Below are 22,059 nucleotides of genomic sequence, written 5' to 3'. Positions count from 1 at the left end.
AGCCATCGGCAGGGGACCGGGGATATAAAGTGTCATCCGTTCACTATTGTGACACTGTGGCAAAGAGGTGATCTAGGTAAACTGTTTCTACTTAAAAATACCAAAAAGCCAGAGCTGTCTGGAGCACCCAGAGCTGAAGCACAGCTGGCCCAGGGCACCTCCCAACTTCCAGCAGCAGCAGTGAGTGGAGATGGAGGAGCAAAATGCTCTGGCTGCAGCAGCCAGCACTGCTCAGGATCCACTGTACTCCCAAGAATTTCACTTTCTTCTGACACTTCAGAGCTTCCATTAAAGCTCCAGGCTCCAGGTGAGCACAGATGCCCAGATACCAGCAGCAGGACTGTTCCCTGCTGGCCAGCTCCAACTCCAAACATTTCCTTAAGCAATTTGCACATCTTAAAAATAAAATCCTTTATTGATAATATGAATGTTTAACATGTTTAATGCCATCAGCTATAAAAATGATTAAAGACTTCAGCTTGGTACGTTTGGCTTTACAAATTTACAAGTGTTAATGAATTAATACTAGTGTTATATGTTTTGCACTTCATTATACTCCATTAGCCAGTGACAAACTCTGCAACAATGTCTGCTTAGGACACATGTGAGTTAGAGAAGAAATATTTAGTTGCTTCCACACAGAATCTACATCAACAGTTAAATACTAACTCTAAATGTCTTACTGAATTAGTTGGATCCACTTTAATCCCTTGTGCTTAGTTTCTTCCAGAAGTTAGTCTACTAGCAAAAATACATTCTTTTGCATACCCCTTCCCATATTATATTTTAGAAGAAACAGTACTCAGTGCATTTCCTATTAGACTTCATCATAGTATCTCTCTCTCTAGAACTATCGATAAAGAAAGGGGATAATACCAGTCAGATTAATGTAAAAGCAAAGAAACTCATTAAAGCAGTGTATACAAAAGCCTCATTTTTCAATCAGAAGGGATACATGGGCCAAACTCCCTCTGCCCATCCATTTTTACATTTACACTCAGCAAGAGGAAAAAAATCTGCTGTGGACACTTAGCTGAAAAAGTAATAAATGTGCTTCCAAAAGAGTGGCTGCCCATTTAACTCTGGCTGCCTCTGTGTCCCTGCTGTTAACACACACTGTTCCACTGGATTAGGAACAACAGCCCATAGTGCCACTACCCAAAAGGCTTCTAGAAGGTCTGTGCAAACCTGCAAAGCCCTGCCACGGCACAGGGATGTGTCTGGTGAAAATGGCCAGAGGAGAGGCTGGCTCTGGCACTGGGAGCTGAGCTCAGTGCAAACCCCACTCTGCTGCTGTGGGAACGTCCCAGCGCTGGCAGCACCGAGCCCGCTCTCTAAATTTAGATCAGCTCACATCCAACACCCGAGATCATTAACTCGGGGTCGTGCTCCCTGCCTCTGCCACTGATCCTGATCCCAAACACTGTGTTTGTCCTGGACTTCTCAGCACACTGACTCACAAAACAACTGTGCTGGGCCCATTGGTTTTCTTGCAGCAAACATTTCTGCACAGGAATCAACTGCTTCTCCTGGGTACTTCTTCACACACATGATCTGCCTCCAACTTAGGCAATTCCTCACTGAGGAATTTTTTAAATCTCAGTGAATTGCCATGTTTTCTTCATATGAGGCAGAAGATCAAGAAGAGATCAGTATTTCCCTAATACACTGTGTGTTTAGTACGTAGGTGTGATATACTTACACAGATCTACATATTCAATTCCACAGCAGCAACGATTTGGTTCCGTATTTGCAGCCAAGGAAAGCTAGCTATAGCTAGTGGGTAAAATCCAGGTCAGCCAGACTTAACTGACAGAGATGAGGAACAAAATTATTGCTTTTGTTTAAAGTTGGAGACCCCACGTTACAGGTGCTGCAAAAAACCTGTAGTATGGACGAGTTACTTTTTCAAGTAATAGGGAGATCTTTGTCAAGTAACAGAAAGATCTTTTTCTCAGAAGTTCTACACACAACAGTAGAATTCTTGCAGAGCTTGAAAATTCCAGGTGATACACCAGAAACCAGAGTTCAGCCATTTAAAGCACACAGGCATCTTGGCAGGAAAGCAGAAAAACTGTATGGACAAGGAATACTGACAGAGAAGGAGTCTGGATGATATCACAACTAAATCTCACCCCAAGAAACTCATGTGTGCTTCCTCGAATAGCTGGGAGCCACGTCCTGAAGGACGTAGCCTGGCTGGCTGCACCAGTCTGGGGTCAGAATTTGTAGCACATTTGCTAACTTATCTTAGCAAATGGTAAAAATTAAAAGGAAAACCAGTGTTGGTTTTAACATTCAGGACTCAGAAGAATTTGTTTCTGCAGCTAGATGTTCCCCTCCTCACCTTTTCCCGAGAATCACATTCATATTGCAGGCTTAGTTCAGGCACTTTTATAAAATGTTCATCTGGAGTAAAAAGTCTGCAAAAATTATTTCTGCATAATTTAAAAGTAGCATTTCAGTCCCATTAGAGGTTGATAGGTCCCACCACATGATTATGGTTGTTATCTCTAATGATTTGACTGCTGCCAGGAGACATTTGGAGGCTACTGTATAGCTTTAGTTAAGGTTTCTTCATAAACAAAAATATTTTCCTACCTAGTAAAAAGAAAAAAAAAATATATACTAAATGCTTTATACAGACAGAATCTGCTACTATGGAAATAAATAACATGGAGTGGAAAAACAGTGTCTTAGCTCCAGGGTAAGCTAAGCTGTGGAATGTCACATTCCCATTTTCTGGAGACTAGCTGCTGCTTGGCAGGAGGATCTCCAGGTCTTTGCCATTTGACACGACAGTGCTGTTGGAGCAGCTACTCGCCACGTCCATGGGGGCACCCAGGGAGGAGGCCTGGGAAGAGGTTTTGGTGAGTGGAGCAGCAGCAGCAGGTGACTGAGCGAGGCCGGGTTTCTTTGGAGGAATGGGTGGAGGGTTCCCTCTTTCTGCTCTAGGAATGGTTGGTGACTTAATTCCAGGAGACAACGGGCTTAGCGGGCTGGAAACCTTGGCAGGGCTTGGGGAGTGCCCAGACTCGCTCTTGGGGCTGACAGCATTTGCCAGGTTTCGATAGTCCGTGCCAAAAGGGGAGCTGTTAGGGGAGACAGGCTTGATGGGGCCCTGCTGGCTGGTGAACCTGGACAGCACCTGGGTGACCGTGTTGCGGGCCAGCTGCTTGGCAGCCGAGTTGTCAGCCAGGGTGGGGGACAGATCCCGCGAGGGGGGGCTCTGCAGGCCGCTCGACTGATGGTCCTGCTCCGCCTGGGACTGGAACTTGTGCCGAGCCGCGTGGAAACGCTGGTTGATGCCCACCTGGTAGGAGGACTGGTAGCCAGGGCTGCTGGCAGAGGCTCCCACCAAGCGTTTAGCCAGCACCGGTGAGGAGCAGGGAGAAGGGGTCAGAGAGGAGGCAGCTGTGCTGCTGGGGGACAGGGACACCCCAGCAGAGGGGAGCTGGGACATCAGATGCACCGGTGACTCTGTTCTTACGGGAGAACTTCCATTCTCCACAGTGTTTTCCGGGGCTGCAGCACATTTCTCCCTGTGAACTTGGCTCTCTGCAGCGTTTGTCTCCCCACCCATCTGCCCGTCCGTGTCACAGTGCCCGTTGGATTTTGCATAGGAATGAACAGGTGTGGAGGGGCTGGCAGACACGGGCTGAGCAGCTTTGCTGGTGCTGGCAGCGTTTGCTCGTCCTGCCTGCACACTCTCGGTCTGGCAGGACACAGACTTCACTGGGGGACTGTCAGTTGTGACCCCCCTGGACGTCACTGAGGGGCTGGGATGCACAGCCTCAGAGGGACTGTGCTCCTGGCAAGAAGCCTCCAGCTCTTTCAGGGCTTTCTTCAGACATTCTACCTCTTCTTTGAGTGCTTTTGTACGGTTTTCTTCTCTGTTCAGCTTAGCTTTCAGCTGTTCTCTTTCAATGTCAAACTCTGAGAGCTGCTTTTCTACTTGTGCTTCCATCTGCAAACCCCGCTTCCTCTTGGCTGCCAGCTCCTCTTCCAGTTTACTCACCTTACTCTTCTCCTTTTCCAATTTCAAGCTCAGTTCTGCTGTCTTCTGGCCCTCTTCAGCTGCTTTGGCAGTGGCTTTCTTGCACTCCACAACAAGCATGGAAGACAGTTGCTTGTGGCGTGCTCTTTCTTCCTCCAACTGGCTTGACAGCTTCTTCTGCTCTTTTTCAAACTTCTTCACTTGGGATTTTTCAAACTCCACCTGGAAGTTCAGAATAAAAAAGATTTTAAGGGGGCTGTAAAACCTCCTGAAAGTAAACAAAGGGCAACACCCCAAAAAGGAACAGGTTTACTGTCTATCTTGGAGAAATTACACAGTAAACAATGGCAATGGCTAAGAAATGGGTTATTGCCCCAGAAATCTGCAACACAGTCTGGAACAAGTCAGCTTGCACATAGTTACAATTATTACTGACTAGTAGTTTTATCCTGTATGAAATTCAATTGGCCTTTAGTGAGAGACACACCGAGTCTGCCATGCAGACGGAACAAGCAAAGCTTCCTTCCAGCTCATTTACTACTTTGTCAGTTTGCCTTTTAAAGGCATTCAAGATTTAAAATGCTGACGTGTTATGTATGCTTAACAAAGGCTACAGCACTTGAGTAACAGAAAACAGTGGCTTAAATATTTATTAGCATCTCTGAACAACATCCCCAGGAGATCTTCTGTGACTTACTCTGAATTTTGAGTACTGCAGCATGCTACCAATTGTAAGTGCAGCCAAGTTCCTCAGAATTCCTCGGATTTCAGGCTGAAGTAAGATTTCAAAGCATTTGATTGCCTATTAATGCTTTTAGCACTGCTCAGCTACCAAAACACACTGAGAAACTTGAGGCTGTTTTTCATATCAAGATGACAAAAGCTAGGAATGCCTTACAGGGGGAGGTTCCTGCTACTCTTCCATCACATCCCTGCCGAGCTCCTGGGGCCCCGGGGCTCTGTGGGCTGGTACCTGCTGGGTGAGCCGCTCCCGCTCCTTCTCCAGCATGTAGGTGACATCGTCCCCCTCTGCCGCGTCCTGGGCGTGCCTCTGCCTCTCCTCCTCCAGGTCCAGGATCACCTGCCCAACAAACATCAGCCATTCAACAAGGTCCAGGTGCCCGGCAGGCGGGGAGAGATCGCTCCGGAACGACACGGGAGAGCCACGGCAGCTTCAGACACCCGAGCCCAACTCAGATTACAGAAAGCAGCCTTTGGACAGGTTCAGTGTTTGTAACTATTGGTCACAGTGAGTCGGTTTGTGAAAGACGTTAGGAAAAGCTCACATTGGATCTGTGTGCATTTTATTATTAAATATCTAAATTGCAGGCTTTTCCCCCAGACTGTGCCATATCCTTGAGAGGTCCCCGTTACGAATGGTGCCCTCATTCCAGAACAGCTGGGGCTGGAAGGGATCTCTGGAGCTCATCCAGTCCAACCCCCTTGCCAAGGCCTTGTCCTGGAGTGGGCTGCACAGATCAGTCCAAGAGGGTTCTGAGCATTGGCAGGGAAGGAGAATCCACAACCCCTCCACAGCCTGTTCCAGTGTTCTGTTACCCTCAAAGTAAGTCAGTTTTTCCTCATATTCAGCTGGAAATTCCTGTATTTCAGTTTGTGCTTCTTGTCCCTTGGAACTCAGAATTTCCTGGCAGGACCATTAATCCAAGGCCCAGCAGGAGCAGAGGTGCTGCATCCAGGAGACACAGGGCACTGACAACAGGACAGCCCCTGCTGTGGCTCCAGCAGCAATTCCCACACAGCCTTCTCCCCCTGCCTTACAGGGACTTGAGGACTCCAGTGCAAAGTTTCCTTTAAAGAATATTAATTTGTTCTTCCACTTATGAACAAGATGAGCTCTTGAAGTGAAACTGCTTCCCACAAGGACCCAGTGAAGGAGCTCCTTCAGCTTTAACACTGAATTACATGAATAATTGAAATGCTATTAACTCAACAAAAAGCCAGAACACAAACTTCCCACGAGGCTCTGCTGAGTCTCATCACCAAAACTCTCCCAACACACATTCACCATAAATTTAGCAGCTCCTCAGTCTTCCTGAAATTTAAGCTTCCAAATAATGCTTAAATATCATCAAGTATACAGGAAGCTTTCACAGAAGTAGACAGGAAGAGGAAAAGGTGAAAAAATATCTGATTTTACTGTATGATTTAGTTGGATATTCGGCTGGAAAGCAAAGCATAGCTTTGTTCTTACTTCTAGAGACTTCAATTTTTGTGGTAGTACGGTCTGACACAGGACCAAGCACTTTCCTGGTGTCAATATACATTAAATGTATGTCTGAAGAACAGTAGGTGCCTCATTAAAGAGGCCAAATGTCAAGAAAAATACTTTGGGTCACTCCATATTTCCTTAGGGAAGCACAAGGAGGTGCCTTTCCCTGGCAGCAGCTCTGCAATAACCACAAAGAACCAGTCCCAGGCACAAGAGTGACAGGCCTGCTGAGAATTGTGTCTTCCAGAAACCATTTCTTGCATTTTGGGAAGCATTACACCTCCCAACTGTAAGCTAGTTCCTTTTTGGTGAGTCCTGACAAAAACATCTTCTGTATATAACTAATTAGCTCAGCAGCTGCATCATCTGGAGTGAGAAGTTTAAACAAAGGTGCAAAGTCCTTTCAGTTACCAAACCTCAGGGAACTTAAGTGTTTTTGCTGAAGTTAGCATGTTATTAAAATGCAACTATAACTTCTGCACATCATAATTGAGGCAAAACCTACCTTTCTGTGTCTGCTTTCTGCAGCAGCTAGCTGGGATAACATTCTTTCCTGCATATTCTTGCAGTGTTTCATCACCACTTTCAAAATAGATAAAGGATTGGAGCATACTGGCTGCTTTTCACCATGATTCCCCTCTTTCAGGGTCTCAAAATCTCTCTGCAAAGCCATCAATGGATCACTGATGTTGTATTTCCCATAGCGTTCCTCGATGAATGTGTCCCTGTGCTGAGCCTGCAACACAAAAACAAATCTGCATTTTAATATACTTAAACCAGCTAGAGATGACAGGGTTTTGTAGTTAATGTTCCTTTTCCCCAGTTTCCCATTGAAAAAGAATTTAACACAGTCTCATTCATATCCTGTTATCTGCTAGAAAGAGAGGAAATAAAGAAAAATCTTGCTTAGAAACACAGCAATATATTCAGTCTACAAACATCCTCATACCACAGCTACCTGCCACGGCCATGACTTACATTCCACAGCTGTGTGAAAGGAAAGAAGGTAAGTAGCAACTCTTGCTCAACAAAAGATTTAATCATTTATTGTCGCATCAGTGAAAGAAGCACTTGTGTGGTTTCCTTGACTGTGTCACCATCAAAGAATTTAATGTTGAGCAATTAAAGAGTTTCACTCTTGCAAGAGCCATAAATCTGTGAATTGTTAATAAAATCTTTAATGTTCTCATCCAGACTAAACAGAGTTTAGTTTCTCAAGGAGCAAGACAGGAATAATGAGGTTTCCTTTGGTGCTTGTAAGAATTAAGACAACTCACACGTACTAGGCTCTACATTTATAGGCTGGACTCAATGAGCTCAGAGGTCTCTTCCAACCCCAATTATTCCATGAATCAGCCATTCCATCTGGAAATGTGTTTGCTAGGATACCCATAGGCTTATCCTATTCAATGATGACTGTAAAGGTCTAGAAACAAAACAAGATCTCATAAACAGACAGATATGAAAGTATTATCTGCATGTTTACCACCAAGATAAGAAATCATGTGAAACCAAATATTTATGCAACAAAAGACACAGGAGGAAAACCAGATCTAGATTCAAAAGAGCCCTCAGACATGTCTTGGCTCAAAGGAATATAATCACTGATTTCCAGTGCAGTGGCACTGGGCTGAACTCTGAGCATTTGTGAGAACCTGAGGCAGCGTTTCATTCCCCTGAGTGTCACTGCCAGCACGACCCCTCGCCCAGCACAGCTGATGCACCTGCCAAGAAATAACACCTGAATATGGAACTTCAGCTGGGTCCCTCTTGATTGGTGCTGTGCTGTGAGGTCTGGTTATTGTGTCAGTCCACAGCTTTGCTTTTCTACAGCAGGAACAACTGCTCTGCTCTGCTCTGTTCTGCTCTGTTCTGTTCTGCTCTGCTCTGTTCTGCTCTATTCTGTTCTGCTCCGTTCTGCTCTGCTCTGTTCTGTTCTGCTCTGCTCTGCTCTGTTCTGTTCTGCTCCGTTCTGTTCTGCTCTGCTCTGTTCTGTTCTGCTCTGTTCTGCTCTGCTCTGTTCTGCTCTGCTCCGTTCTGTTCTGCTCTGCTCTGTTCTGCTCTGCTCTGTTCTGCTCTGCTCTGTTCTGCTCTGCTCTGTTCTGTTCTGCTCTGTTCTGCTCTGCTCTGTTCTGCTCTGCTCTGTTCTGCTCTGCTCTGTTCTGTTCTGCTCTGTTCTGCTCTGCTCTGTTCTGCTCTGCTCTGTTCTGTTCTGCTCTGCTCTGTTCTGCTCTGCTCCGTTCTGCTCTGCTCTGTTCTGTTCTGCTCTGCTCTGTTCTGTTCCGTTCTGCTCTGTTCTGCTCTGCTCTGTTCCGTTCTGCTCTGTTCTGCTCTGCTTCGTTCTGCTCTATTCTGCTCTGCTCCGTTCTGCTCTGCTCCGTTCTGCTCTGCTCTGCTCTGCTCTGTTCCGTTCTGCTCTGTTCCGTTCTGCTCTGTTCTGCTCTATTCTGTTCTGCTCTATTCTGTTCTGCTCTATTCTGCTCTATTCTGTTCTGCTCTATTCTGTTCTGCTCTCTTCTGTTCTGCTCTGCTCTATTCTGCTCCGCTCTGTTCTGCTCTGTTCTGCTCTGCTCTATTCTGTTCTGCTCTGTTCTGCTCTGTTCTGCTCTGCTCTGTTCTGCTCTGCTCTGCTCTGTTCTGCTCTGTTCTGCTCTGCTCTGTTCTGCTCTGCTCTGCTCTGTTCTGCTCTGCTCTGTTCTGCTCTGCTCTGTTCTGTTCTGTTCTGCTCTGCTCTGTTCTGTTCTGCTCTGCTCTGTTCTGCTCTGCTGTTCAAGGCGTGTCCTCGGGGAGGCCACAGGGAAAGATGGGGTCTGCTCCTCGGCACGAGTCACCCACACCATTGAAATGCAAGAGTGAGCTCTGGGACCTTTATCAAAGTGTGTTTAATTTAGAACAGACTGTGTGACCTACAGAAGGGTTCTGACCCTAAATGCACTTTTCCTGCCAGAGCACACACGCGACACATTTTCAGCTTGAGCAACTGCTCCCAGCGAACGCAGTCTGCACCTTCTCAGGTGTGCTTCACTCTTCTGCTCCCAGCAGAAGCCATTCCAAGTCAAGCCCAGCAGCTCTCTGGAGCTGGTGGAGGGCTCTGAACGCGAGTCCCTCACAAGCCCAACTCTGCTGATGCTGGGAATGGCATTCAGCTGCACAAAGCTCCCTGCTTTGAATGCAGAGCCAGCCCGTGCCAGCCTCGCTGAGCACTCCCCAGAAACCCTTTCAGAGAACAGGAATGGCAAACTGTCACCCATTTCTTCTGGGATTGCACAAGGACATCATTCAGGCAGGAAAGACAGCCTGACTCAAATGAAAAGACAGCTCAGAAGCCAGTACTTCTTGGAATGTCTTTTGTGATGTCCCAGTATCAAAAAAAAAAAACACAAATGCTTCACTCAAGAGCAGGAGTGACAGAATTGTGGAACATCCCCACACAGAAGCTGGCAGAGCTACACTGGAACAGTGGGAGTTAAGTAATAAAACTTGGTGTTACTCAAAGAGCTGCTGAGATTTGCTAGTCCCACCTGCATTCTGAAATGCAGCCAAGTCATTAACATGAAATAAACTAAAAAAAAATTAGAAGGAAAAGCGTTTGCATTACCTTGACAAGAGGCATAAAAAAACCCAACCCAGAATACCTTCTCCACAACCAAATTAGAGACATCTGTCCTGTGATTCCAGTTTGGAGCTGGATTTTAACCCTGCAGTAAACAAACACGGAGGAACAGTGCACACTTACAGACACCCCTCCCTCTCTATCAGCAATATCCATCAGGAACTGTGGATACCTTTGATCAGAGCTTCAGAAATTGTTCTAACTTTACACAATAATAAAAAGGAGAGGAAGGAAAAGATCAGCCCTGGAAACGGGAGAGCAGCCCTGGTTTAATGAATCACAGGAAAAACTACAGGTTTGGCTTTTGGCTTTTTTTTTTTTGGGAACAGGGAATCTTCTGTTTTTCTGAAGTATTTATAAAAATGACTCAATGAAAGCTTCATGTAAGTGTGGAGGGAACTTTTAAGTGAGTCAAGCATTAATAAGTCTGTAAATATGAGCTGGGATCTCCATCCAGCTGCTTTGACAAATGAGTTAATCCCACCTCACCCCAGTGCTGGCCATTCTACACAGAAACCCTTCAGAAGGGCACCAGGGCTTCAGCTGTGTGAACACACCTTGTCTTTACAACCAAGTAAGAGCTCCCAAAACTGAGATTAAAGTGATTTTTGCAATACTGAAGGTGAAACAAAAGCCATGTTTTCCTCTGCTCCTCGCAGCACAGGGCTCTGAACTCTGTTGAATTCAGTGGGGTGGTTTATTTCCTGTTTGGGAAAGAACAAGAAGTTCTTCCTTGCTACTTTGAGCAATTAAGTATTTTCCTGAACTAGCATGACAAACAGATGAGACTATCATAACATTAAGAGCTTTCTCAAGTCCAACTAATCTTCTTTAATAGCCAGCAGAGCATAAACATTTAATTAAAGTTGTCTAGACTAGAAAAAACCTTAACCAGGTCCTACACTGACCACACCACGTTTGCAAAAACAAACCCAGTGCTTTGGTGGCCACTGTGCACTTGGAAATGCAAATTGGGATTTTCCAGCCTGTGACACCTCTGTGCTCCAGGTCCCACAGAGCAGCCACCTGGGTCTCCTCCACCACGGAGGGAAATGAAGTCACAGTGCCACGATCTCCAGAGGTTATTTTATACAGGTGTGGAAGTGTCACAGACAGTGACACCTGCCATGGCCTGTGCTCCTCCCTGAGACAGCTCTGCAACTCCTCTGCCACTGGAGACCACGTCCAACTATCTTCAACACTTCTGATTCTGTCCTGTCTGGACTGGATTATACCTTAAATACAGTTGTTCAACTTTCAGAACGGAAGGAACTTGATGATGGAAGAGAAACACTCTATTAGTGAGCCCAAAGTGAAAAAAAACAACCTAGATCTCAGATCCCAGCACAGAAAACACAAATCCACAGAAAATCAAGCTTAAATAAAAATGAAATAAGGTTACAAAATGCAGTGTTAGTTAAGGAGTGGAAAATTTCATCTGAACACCAGGGATCACACACACACCTCCAACATCAGCAAAGGTGCTTTGAAAGAAGATGAAACTCTGTGCAGTTATGTCTTCTAATTTAATAACTCCACCTCAATCATCTCAAACGTGCAAAAATGTCAATTTCCCACAAAAATACTCAACTTCCAGAAGGTCCAATGGACCACTGCTAGTTTGTTTGGGAAGAGATAATTCTGATTTTATGGGGCAAAAGCAGCATCTGACCCAGCTGAAAAGATGTTTCCTGTGCAGGCAGGAAAAGCAAAGGCTTTGCTTTGTTAGGAAAAAGCTGCTGTTTCCTCTTGGGATTTCTAGGCTGTTTTGGGATGAATGTTTCTCATAACCTATTTTTGTATTTTTTTTTTTTTAATAAAACATTTCCTTCTACTGAAACCTTGTTTATGTGACAGAATAATCTCTGTCTTTTCAGTAATCTTTACAACTTGTTTTACTGGAATATCAAACAGGGAATTTCCAAGACCTATTTCGAGTGTTTTTTGGGCATCAAGTAGAGCATTTCTCTTCCCTGTAATTTCAGAGTTAAGGTTTTAACCCTGGTACAAGACAAACACACTCTTAATTAACTATAGCTACTGAGTTTGCACTTCTCCAGTAATAATTTGCACAGAAGTTCCTCCTTCATGTAGCAGAGAGTGGAATAAGCTTTAAATAGCTCCTTACTGCCTTGAACTTCCTTATTAGCTTCTCTCCCCAGAGACAGAAGTTGGGAATAAAGACAGGCTGAGATCACAGCAGGCACTGACAGAGAAGGGAAATGGGGGTGGGGACCATTTGCTTTGCCCAAAAATAAATGTCAAAATGCTGGAGTGGGGTTTCCAGTGTTGCACTAGCTCGAGTTCTGCAGCAATGCCAGGCACAGAGCCACAAGTAAAATGTTCAAATGCAGCATCTGTCTTAATTTCCATCACATACCAAGTGAGCAGAGCTGATAAATGAGAGCTACCCACATTTGCCCAAGTCAGACCTGTTAAAAGCTTTGAAAAGCAGAAGAAGTTCTCAGGAAATGTCAAGCAGCACAAAATTGCAGCTTCCTTCCCTGGGAACTTGTGGGGAAAGGCTGGCTGTGCCTGGCTCCTGGTGCAGGGACTGCACCTTGCTCAGGAGCTGCTCTTTGGTCACCCCAAAACCAGGGAACCCAGCAGTCCCAGAGAGCTGAAATGCAGAGCAGGAGCCCTTCCAGCAGGGAAGCCATTCCCAGCACTCTGCTGCTGCTCAGCACACACCTGGGGACCGTGAAGGTGAGGACAGGCAGTTTTTGAAAGATACTGCCAAGCAGCACTGCTTCAAGCAAGAACTAAACAAAAAATTCCCCCAGCTTGCAAGAAAAGGAATGCCTGCATTCCAGCAGACAGCACCCACGGGAACACTGCTCCATGGAAGCTGCTTTCTAAGTGATGCATAAGCCAAATTTGCCCCATCTGTGAAAGATTTAACAGCAGGAAGGTTTTGCATCACTGAACTCTTCTTTTTATTTAAACAAGAGGTAGACTTAAGTTTTTGAAACTGCACTGTAAATGTCTAAATCCACTAACAAACAACACCTAGTTTTGTACTAATACTGCTTTATAGTGAATCACTGAATTCAGAAGCAAAGAGATGAATACCAGCTCCCAGTCATTAACACAGAATAGTTTCTATTCCAGTGTAAATTGCCCCAGGCCTTATTAACATAAAAGAATAAGCCAGAAAGCTGTTTCCTGTTTTCTAAAAGTAAACAGAACTTCAGTTCTAATGCATGGAAAACTCTCTTTAAAAGAACAGGGGGGAAGGAACAAAGTGCTCTAACACAGCAATAGAGATCCATTTAAATATGGAATTGTTTCCAGTTGTGGTGTGCTATTTCAGAAGGCAAACCTGTGGCTCATGCAACCCTTCCTACACAGCAGTAAGAGTCTAACTCTCAGGATTATGCAACTCTCTGACAGCATCTGGGTTTTTTTGGATGATATAAACACAATTAAAACTACAGGAAAAGGAGCACAATAAGAAGTGAGCTTTAAAATCTGCTCCAAGGAGAACATTGAGATTTATGTAGTGGACAGGAAGCTACTTTCAGGCAAAAAAAAAAAAAAACAAAAACACAACACTTTGTTTCGTTTTGTTTTTTCTAAAGAGGTTTTAAAACAGAGGAAGCAAAATGAAGCACTGGGAAAGAATATTTTGACTACAGTCAGCTTGTCAGACAGCAAGGAAGAAAGGGTAAGATCTGGGGAGAGGGGGGTGAAGAGAGGGAGAAAAAAGAAGCGAGTTCAACAAGCAGTGTCTGGAACACCCAGCTCTGCAGCTTGATTTTGACACAGAGAGAAACGGGGCCAGTGCCAGCCAACAAGTGCCTGATACCATGAGGGAGAAGAAAACTATTTTAAGCTTTGTCATCTGCATGCATGGATTCTCTCTGCTAAATGCCAGATGCAAAATGTTTGTCTCTAAGCGTGCAGGAATATCAATTATTGCAGACCGTACTACAAGCAGATGACATGTTTACAAATTAAGGTATTCTTCCTCTGCAAGTGCCTGTCCTTTTCTATAATGTACCAAAGGATTTGACTCCGAAACCAGAGCTCAGAATCATTTAAATCTGAAGAAGAGGTAAAATTAGTCCATGAAGGGAAATGTGCTTTTGTTACTGTGTGGGAAGCAAACAGGCAGATAAAATTCTGATTTCCAACCACTGACATCCACAGTGTTTAACACAACTGCTGGAGAAAATCACTGCTGTGGTTCAGGATTATGCAATCCCCTAAGAAAGTGCAGAGGATTGAACTCCACCTGCTCCCAACATATACCCACATTTAACATAAAACTACGAGTGTTCCAAAGAAACCCAGCAGCTGAGGCAGGACACAGTGCTGGTAACACTTAGGGAACTGAGAGAGCTGTGAGACCACGTCAGACAGTTCCTCTGTGTGTGGGACAACCAGCTCTCCCCAGCCCCTCTCCGTGTGGATTATAACTCAATTTCTCCAATATATGCAAGTCAAACTAAATGCTCTCGAGAGTGCTAATCTTTAATTCAGTTTTAGAAGTTGTTTTTTCTTCAGGGCAGCACTTTTATGGATCAAACTGCGAGTAAACAGACTAGCAAGATTTCCTTTAATTAGTCACACACAAAGTCTTTCAGCCAGCGAGGCACGGTAAAGCTGTTACCACAGTTACTATCAGCAAACAATGAGGAAAACAGTGTAAGGCCAGAATTTCTCCAGCTGTATATTCCAAATAAATGGACAAAGCAAAGCTGGAAGTTCTGTGCAGCTGAACCTTTGCCCAGGCACCAGATGAAGCAGTTACACGAGTTTTCCTTCCACGCATTGAAAGGGCAGCAGGAAGCCAGGCCTGGGCTGCAGCATCACTGAGGACGAGCCTTTGGAGCTGAAGAGCAGCACAGCTGGACACCCACAACACTGACACTGCTGCAGGCACAGCCAGATTCCAGGGGTGCCAGCTCTTCCCTGACATCACTCTCAGGAGACAGCAAGAGCCAGCTTGGATTTGAAGCTTTCACTGCCCTTTCCCACCACCTCCAGCTCTCCTCACAATCCCGAGATGAAACGTTACAGCAGATCCCTGACAGAGCAAGGGGAAAACAGCCCCAACCTCTGATTAGTTCAGTATTTTATACTCCATAATTATCAAGCATAGGTTACAATTTAATTTAATTTCTTCTCAGTTATGAGTCCTTGACAAATTATGTCAAAGGGTATTCTTACTGTATTAATCTCCTCACACAAGAGGGGACTGCAGGTTAAATTTCAACAGGAAAGGAAATTGCTTTACACTACTGGAAGGTAGGCAAAAAAAAGCCTCTGGAATGGAGCTGCTAAATTTCTTCCCATCTGTCTCTGTGCTCCACTGTACACATTTCACACTGAAACACTGAAGGGAGGCTTCTTTTGGTAACACATTCTGACCACACACAGTGAAAAAATGGATCTCAGGACAGAGCAGACACTTGCAAGCGTGTTTCAAAACAGGAAACAAACGTTCCACCTGATCAATAGCTTTGAGAGGGCAACAACATTCCTCCAAAATAAAAGGATTATCTAAATGCAAAAGCAAATAAGAACAATAAGCATCCCGACTGTTCTGGAGAAGGGTTTGCCTCCACTCCCCTAAAAGATGTTTGCAATCAAGCTGGAGAAGCTTTTGCTGGAAAAGCAAGGCCCTGCAGCTCTCAGGCCTGCAAGCTGCCATTCCTCTTTTGAAACAGCTGCAAGTTTTATACATTATGAGCAGTGACAGGTCAGCTTGAAAAAGCCTTCAAGACTCAACCCTGACACAACTAATTTCTTCCCAAACTGACCGCTGCCATCAGTTACACCACTGGTTTTTCCACTTTACTGAGGCTGTGCCAAGCAGGTATCCTTCAAAGAGCAGCAGAATTACACATGGACAATGTAATTTTTAAAATGATTTCCAGGCTCAATATTAACACAGCAAACTGTGCACTCCCCAGTCCAGGTCAGCAGCAGCCAGCTTTCCTGCACCTGCAAGAAGAGGCTCCAGCACCATCCCTGCCTCGTGCCATCACATGCTCCCCCAGCACCACGGCCTCAGCTGCACTGACACGGGCTGAAACCGGCTTTTTGGAGCAGTTCTAGCTGGCATCTGCCTCACTGGAAGGTTACACTAATGCTCGTGCCAGCAAAGGGAAAGAATAAGTAGCTGAGCACTCAGGGCTGCTGCTCTCAGCAGTGCCAGCTTATGGTGGCTTAGCCAACACAAAGCCACGGGTGCTTTTGACTTAGTGTGACGTTACTGCCACTAAAAGACTAATCTGTGATCCCTCTTGGAGAGAAGAGTTTCTGCTTTAAGCAGCCCTCCTTGCTAAAGGAGAGAAAAACCTACAAAGGAATTCTGGTAAACCTTTTACAGAGCAGAAACACATGGTTCTTCATCAGAAAGGGTGAAAGCACACACAAAACACTGTATTTCAATACCAAAATGCTTCTTGCAGCCAGCTTCCAACAATGAATTCCAGGACAAAAATTATATATAGCATTTACTGTGTAATCCTGCTAATATTAAAATAGGATTCTGAAGCAGTAATAAATCTTTACCTCTGAACTTCACTTTGAATACAAGCACTCTGCAGAACTTACAGCAGTACTGCTGTCATGTTTGTTTCTTATCCTGGTACTTAAAACCTACCTTTAAAGCCTCTATGACAAGATCTCTTGCTTCTAATTCTCCCTCAAGAATGCTAAACAGCGTCAGTAGTTCTGGTTTGCTGAGTTTTTCCAGATTCATCCTGAAAACCTGAAAAATAATGAATCCTAGTTTAGTAGGTATTTCTTTGGACATAAAAATCAGTACTCAAAGCTATGACATATAATCTCCATTTAACTTCAGCTCCCAGTTTTTTGGATTGCAAATTGCCCTGAGGGGGGATAATTTTCTCTCCAGCTTCCCAGACCAGTTGTAGAAGATGCATTTGTCACCTTGTCCCAAGGGACAGGAACATATGCACACCCAGATGGTGATGGCAGAACGTGCAGGCTAACAGGACCGGACAATATCCACCAAGAAGCAGCCAAAGTTCACAGGAAAGGGGACAAAGACGGATATTTAAAAGTCCTATTGATTCCATATCTGCCTCACACAGCTGCAAACATCACTGAGGAGCTGTGATGAATGAAGGCCAAACTGGGCCACCCACACGAGCTCAGCTGTGCTGGGAGTGCTGCAGTGCTGGGATACAATTCCTGGGAATGCCATTATCCCACTGATGGAACAGGCCCAAAGCACTTCACAAACATCAATGCCACAGAAAATACACACTTCATTACTATTCTTTCAAACTGTTTCAATATCAGCATCACTTATTAAATATAATTTTACTGCCTACAAAAGAGATCCATCATCTGAACTGCACATACAGAAGCTTTATATTCCCTTGTATTTTTGCTGATACACTTAATGTATCAGCATGCCCACTAATAAGCCTTTTTATTACATTATTTTGTTAAAAATGGAAATAATTTCAGACCAAATCCTTGTCTCTGATGCAAATATACCCACTGATACAGTCTTGTGCTTTGCACAGCCATCAAATACACTTTTCTGAGTCCAAGTCGTGTCCATCTTTCACCACACTTTGTGTCAAGCAGAAAACGCTGCAGCATGAAGAAGCTGCTCGGAGATAACAAACTCCAGTGGCAAGTGATAAAGGGTTAAATCAGCCCCTACTGGAGATGTCTATCCAGCTAAAACATTCAGCTGAAGTCTAGTTTGTCTAAAGTCACTGCTTCTTTACAACTGATTTGCATAACTGTGCCTTGGAGAGTTATACACAAAAGCAAGTTCTGTCTTGTTTGTGCCAGAGCAGCTTTCCAGTCGCTGGGAACAGAAAGTTCTGTAGTCTTCATACAGCAAATCAGAAATCTCTGATTTCTCTGCTAAGCAGGGAAGTGTCTCATCACACACTCAGGTTCCTGCCTCACACAGTGTTTTACATGGAATTCCATAAAGCAGCAATGTTTCTTTCAGGCTCCCCTGGCTCACCCTCCTGCTGGCATGGGCTGCTCAAGGAAACACCAGTGGGAGTGACCACGACTGGCTGCTCCAAACCCAAACTGAACTGGACACCACGGATCTGTCAGCACTGCATTTCTGTTTCCTACTGCAGATCCATTCACATATTCAAGAGGAAAATCCACAAGTGGAACATTTGGGAAATCTGTTCATACTTGTCACTGTGTCAAAAAACCCTGATCAAGATTTGTCACAAAGGCATAATTTAGAAACTCACTGTATTGAATAATCACATTTTTGTGGGCCAGGACAGTGCTGGTCACTCTTCAGCACTGATCACTTCAGGTCAGTCAATGGACCTTGACAGAGATGTCCAGGGTGAGAGCCTGACCACCTCCCTCAGCCCAGACACGGCTGGAGGGTTCTGTCACCATGGGGAGCCTGGATAGCTGAGCCCATGTGGAAGGAGTGTGACCTACAACCTGGTCATCTTAGAAAAATGGGAAGAGAGGGCATAAGAAGCGGCAAAGAAATGCTGAAACATAAAGAAACAGCCACACAGAGTGAGAAAAGACAAAGCCTGGTTCTAGTCTTTGATATTTACCATGTTTGTGCTGGTGCTTTTGTCAAAGCTGCAGCATTTCCTTGGGCAGTCTTTATAACTGGAATATCCAAACATCTGCTTAGGAGATGCACAGCTTGATTTCAAAACCATCTCAGTCCTTGCTCACACTAAATTCACAGGTTTTAAGACAGAACCAATACCAACTTTTATTGCCAGATACCCAGCAAGTCACAGCAGTGTTGGGGCATTATAAACAGGAACGAGAAAGGAGAAGCTTCCTTGGAGATCTTAGAACAAAGTGCATCATGCATTTCTGTTACCCCAGGACAGTAAGTGTTGAACATGGACTTTCAACATGACTGCATCCACGCTTTTCCCTTAAAATGAGATGATGTGGAAATGTGCAGCTACATCTCCCCAAGAGCTACCAAACAGCTCAGTCTTATAGCAAGGACAGCTACCAGCTGCAGTTTGGGATTTTAAAGCTATTAGTCAGGGCAGCAATAATTTCTACTCTATATTCTAACTACTCCCATTGTGACTCGTACTTCCCAGTGTTATAGGAATAAGCCATGCTATTCTTACCACGCCTCTGTGGTCTTTAATGCGCTTAATAACACAAAGAAGCCCTGTCCTAAAACATACACGTAAAAATACTTAAGAGAAATAAAGAGCAGGAGCCAGTTTGCACAGCAATCATTTATCCAACAGCAAGAGGTAACATTAAAGGTACAGAAGTGGTACAGATTTACCTTCCTCATGTGCAACCAGCTGCAAGAGAAGATCTCTCCCTGCTTTGTTTGCACCAGTTACTCCTGAGTAGCAGTTACACTGCTGAGGGAACAGACTGGGGGCAGATGCAACAAAGTCACTGCTCCAAAAAACCCACCCAAATGTACCTGTATTCCCCAGAGATCTGCAGGCAACTTTTCGAGCACCCCAGGCAGATGTGTGTTATGCTGAACAGATAACAATCCCAAGCATTCCCTTTAAGGGACACTGCACTTGGGAACCGAAAACTGGGAGGAAAAAGAAGCCAAATTCATTTGATGTTATTATTTTACAGGAATAAGAAGCATCTCTGGATCAAAGAGCCAATAAGCATGTATTTGATCTCCTTTTCCCCTATCCAAATCTCAATCCAAATCCATTCCCAGCCCTCCAGGCTCCTGAGCTGACCTTTCCAGGGCTGCTTTCAAGCTACACATCCCTATGCCTTCCCTCAGCCCACTTTTTATTAAAAGATCACACCAACTCTATTAAATTACCCAGTTCTCCCCCTTGCAAACAGTCCCATTCTACCAAAGGGATCTGGGCTCTTCTGCTGAGGAACCCGACCCTGTTTCCAAACCTTTAACCAAGAGACAGAAACAAGATCCAGCAATTCCCAGGGCACTTTACCCCTTTTACATCCAGGGAAATACACTGAGCGCACTCACACAGATCACAAACCACAAAGACCCTGTTGTTTAGTCTGATGGTATAAATATTTTCCCCAAGTCTGAGATACACCACCATTTTTGGACAATAAGCCAGAGTTTAGAGCACAAACAAAGAAAATCACTTTCTGCTTGCTTAAAGGTGAGCTTCCAGCTAAGGACTGGAGTCTCCTCAGCAGACCCATACCCACACCCCAAGGAGATGAAACTTTTCTAAGGAAGTTATTTCCCAGTATTTAACTGGAAATAACCATCAAGAGCAGTTTAAGTGTACGTAGAACCATGCAGCCAGCAGACCAGGGGGAATTATCTCTGGCATGTGCCACTTGAGGAACACAACAGATAAGCTTGCAGCCCATGGCAGCTCCTCCACACCCTCAATCAGGGCGTGATGATTATGAAACCATGCCAGGTTACATTTCACTGGTCACACTCACAGGGGCACAAACCGACTGAAAGAATGCTGCCAGCACAGGAGAACCTCACCCACCCACTGCAGCGAGCCTTGGAGTCAGGGGCAGGAGCCAAAGAAGAGCGGAAGGCACAGCCCGAGGCATGGGGAGCGCAGCTTGTCAAGTGGAAGCTTCAAGATCCTCTGCAAGCCCCTGGCTCAAAACTCTTCTACATTTTTTAAAAACCATCATGAGGAACAAAGCTTGCCGTTCCTTCTTCCTCTGAAAGAGGGTATTTCCTAAACCTACACCAATGCAACAATGGCCCTATGACAATAATCCTGAATCAGCCCAATTTTCTTTCCTGTGTTCCTGAAGAGGAACTGATATTTTCCAGGAGCCAGCACGGGCAGTCGTGTAATCGCAATCACGGGAGAACCTAAATGACCAGTTTGAGAAGTCCTGACAGACGAGTTCCTAAAGCTGTTTCTGCGTGTATCGGGTGGTGTTTGAGTTGTTTCACTAATTACATATGTTTATGTAATGAAAAACAGCTAACATACACTTAATAATTGTGTATCCACAATGCAACCTGGCACTGCATCAGAACTGCGGAGAACTAGGTTAAAATCACAAGTGTTTATATTTCCTTCACCTTTGTATCTCAGCCCTAAAGAAAAGGCATTACCCACAAAAAAACCCCAAAACATCTTCACCCCATTGGTTTTTGAAGTAATGCTCAGAAGAAAGCAAATTAGCAAAATTCTGAGCATGGATTTTGTGGGGGTTCTTGAAGCCCCTGTGCAGCAACTGGAGCTCCTTGAGAGAGAAGCGAAAGCATCGCTGGCTGCTCCGACCTTCAGCCTCGCCCCTCCTGGCACCCGCTCGCTGCTGCCCCTGCCCCGGCTGGGCCGAGCACGGCGGGTCAGCCCGGGACACGGCCGGCGGCTCGGGGCCGGTGTCGGTGTCGGTGTCGGGGTGGCGGGGCCGGGCTCGGCGGCTCCCGAGCGGCACCGGCCCGAAACAACCGCGGCGAACAAAGGGAGACGGCGCAGCGGAGCCCGCGGGGAGCAACAACCGGCTCCACCGGGCCCGGCTGCACCGCGCAGATCCCGGTAACGCCCCCCGGCCTCCGCGCCCCCCGCTCTCCCCGCTCGCCGCCGATCTCACCCCTCCCCGCCGCCTGCGGCCGCCCTAGTCCCGACTGCAGCCGCCCCCGCCCGCAGCGGGGCTCGGCCCCGCCGCCGCCCCTCGCAGCCCCCGCGGGCCGGGCCGCCCCGCACCTGCCTCTCCCCGCCCGCGGGGGCAGCGCCGCGCCAGGACGGGCCGGAGCGCGCCGGGCCGGACCGAGCCGAGAGCGGGACCCGCCGCACCGACCTGCCCTGCCCCGCGCCGCCGCCGCCGCCGCCACCGCCACCGCTCCGCTCCCCATCGGCCGCCCCGCCCCGCCCCGCCCCGCCCGCTGGCCGACAGCGCGCCCGCCCATCAGCGCCGCCGCCGCGGGGGGCGCGGCCCCAACAGCACAGGACAGGGCGGGGCGGGGGCGGGCACAGCCAATGAGGCGGCGCGGGGGGCGGGGCCGCGGTGAAAATCCCTTTTGTTCGCGGCGGAGCGAGCGGGCGGCGGTGATTGGTGCGTCACTTCCGGCGAGGCGGGGCTGAGGCAGCGCCCGGGCCGCCGCCCCCGGCCCCTGCCTGTGTCCCGGTCCCGGTCCCGGTCCCGTCCGGATCCCAGGGCCGGTCCCCGTCCCGGTGCCAGGGCCGGGCTGGAGGAATCTGGGGCAGCTGAATGCCCTTGGCGGCCGTGGCAGAGCTGCGCCCTCACAGCGGTTCTGAGCCCTGGCCCCTCCTCATTCCGGGACGTTCCCTCTCCCCCAGCACCTCC

At 46.5% G+C, this 22,059-nt stretch overlaps 1 protein-coding gene across 2 annotated transcripts; it reads right to left on the bottom strand.

Annotated features, from left to right (window-relative positions):
* Positions 1 to 396: 396 nt before the first annotated feature.
* On the bottom strand, positions 397 to 21,598 carry CTTNBP2NL (CTTNBP2 N-terminal like). Of its 2 annotated transcripts, none has more exons than XM_014258195.2 (5): positions 21,553 to 21,598; positions 16,457 to 16,564; positions 6,733 to 6,963; positions 4,971 to 5,078; positions 397 to 4,219 (listed from the first exon to the last, which is right to left on the bottom strand). In XM_014258195.2, the coding sequence occupies exons 2-5, from the start codon at positions 16,553 to 16,555 to the stop codon at positions 2,750 to 2,752; spliced, it is 1,908 nt and encodes a 635-aa protein (XP_014113670.1). In that variant the 5' UTR covers positions 16,556 to 16,564; positions 21,553 to 21,598; the 3' UTR covers positions 397 to 2,749. The 2 variants fall into 2 exon arrangements, with proteins under 2 accessions (XP_014113670.1, XP_005529336.1); XM_005529279.3 differs by having other exon boundaries at positions 21,459 to 21,569.
* Positions 21,599 to 22,059: the final 461 nt, after the last annotated feature.

The sequence above is a fragment of the Pseudopodoces humilis genome, chromosome 26 (genome assembly GCF_049639895.1).
Source record: "Pseudopodoces humilis isolate 2021_Gansu_Grassland_sample_001 chromosome 26, ASM4963989v1, whole genome shotgun sequence".
Taxonomy (NCBI): domain Eukaryota; kingdom Metazoa; phylum Chordata; class Aves; order Passeriformes; family Paridae; genus Pseudopodoces; species Pseudopodoces humilis.
This window is presented reverse-complemented; position numbering and strand designations above follow the sequence as displayed.

Coding starts and splice junctions, on each gene's coding strand:
- CTTNBP2NL (XM_014258195.2), bottom strand. CDS start 16,555: ATGAATCTGGAAAAACTCAGCAAACCAGAACTACTGACGCTGTTTAGC. Junction 6,964..16,456: donor TTGTCATAGAGGCTTTAAAG/GTAGGTTTTAAG, acceptor TTTGTGTTGCAG/GCTCAGCACAGGGACACATT. Junction 4,220..4,970: donor GGGAGCGGCTCACCCAGCAG/GTACCAGCCCAC, acceptor CTGAACTTCCAG/GTGGAGTTTGAAAAATCCCA.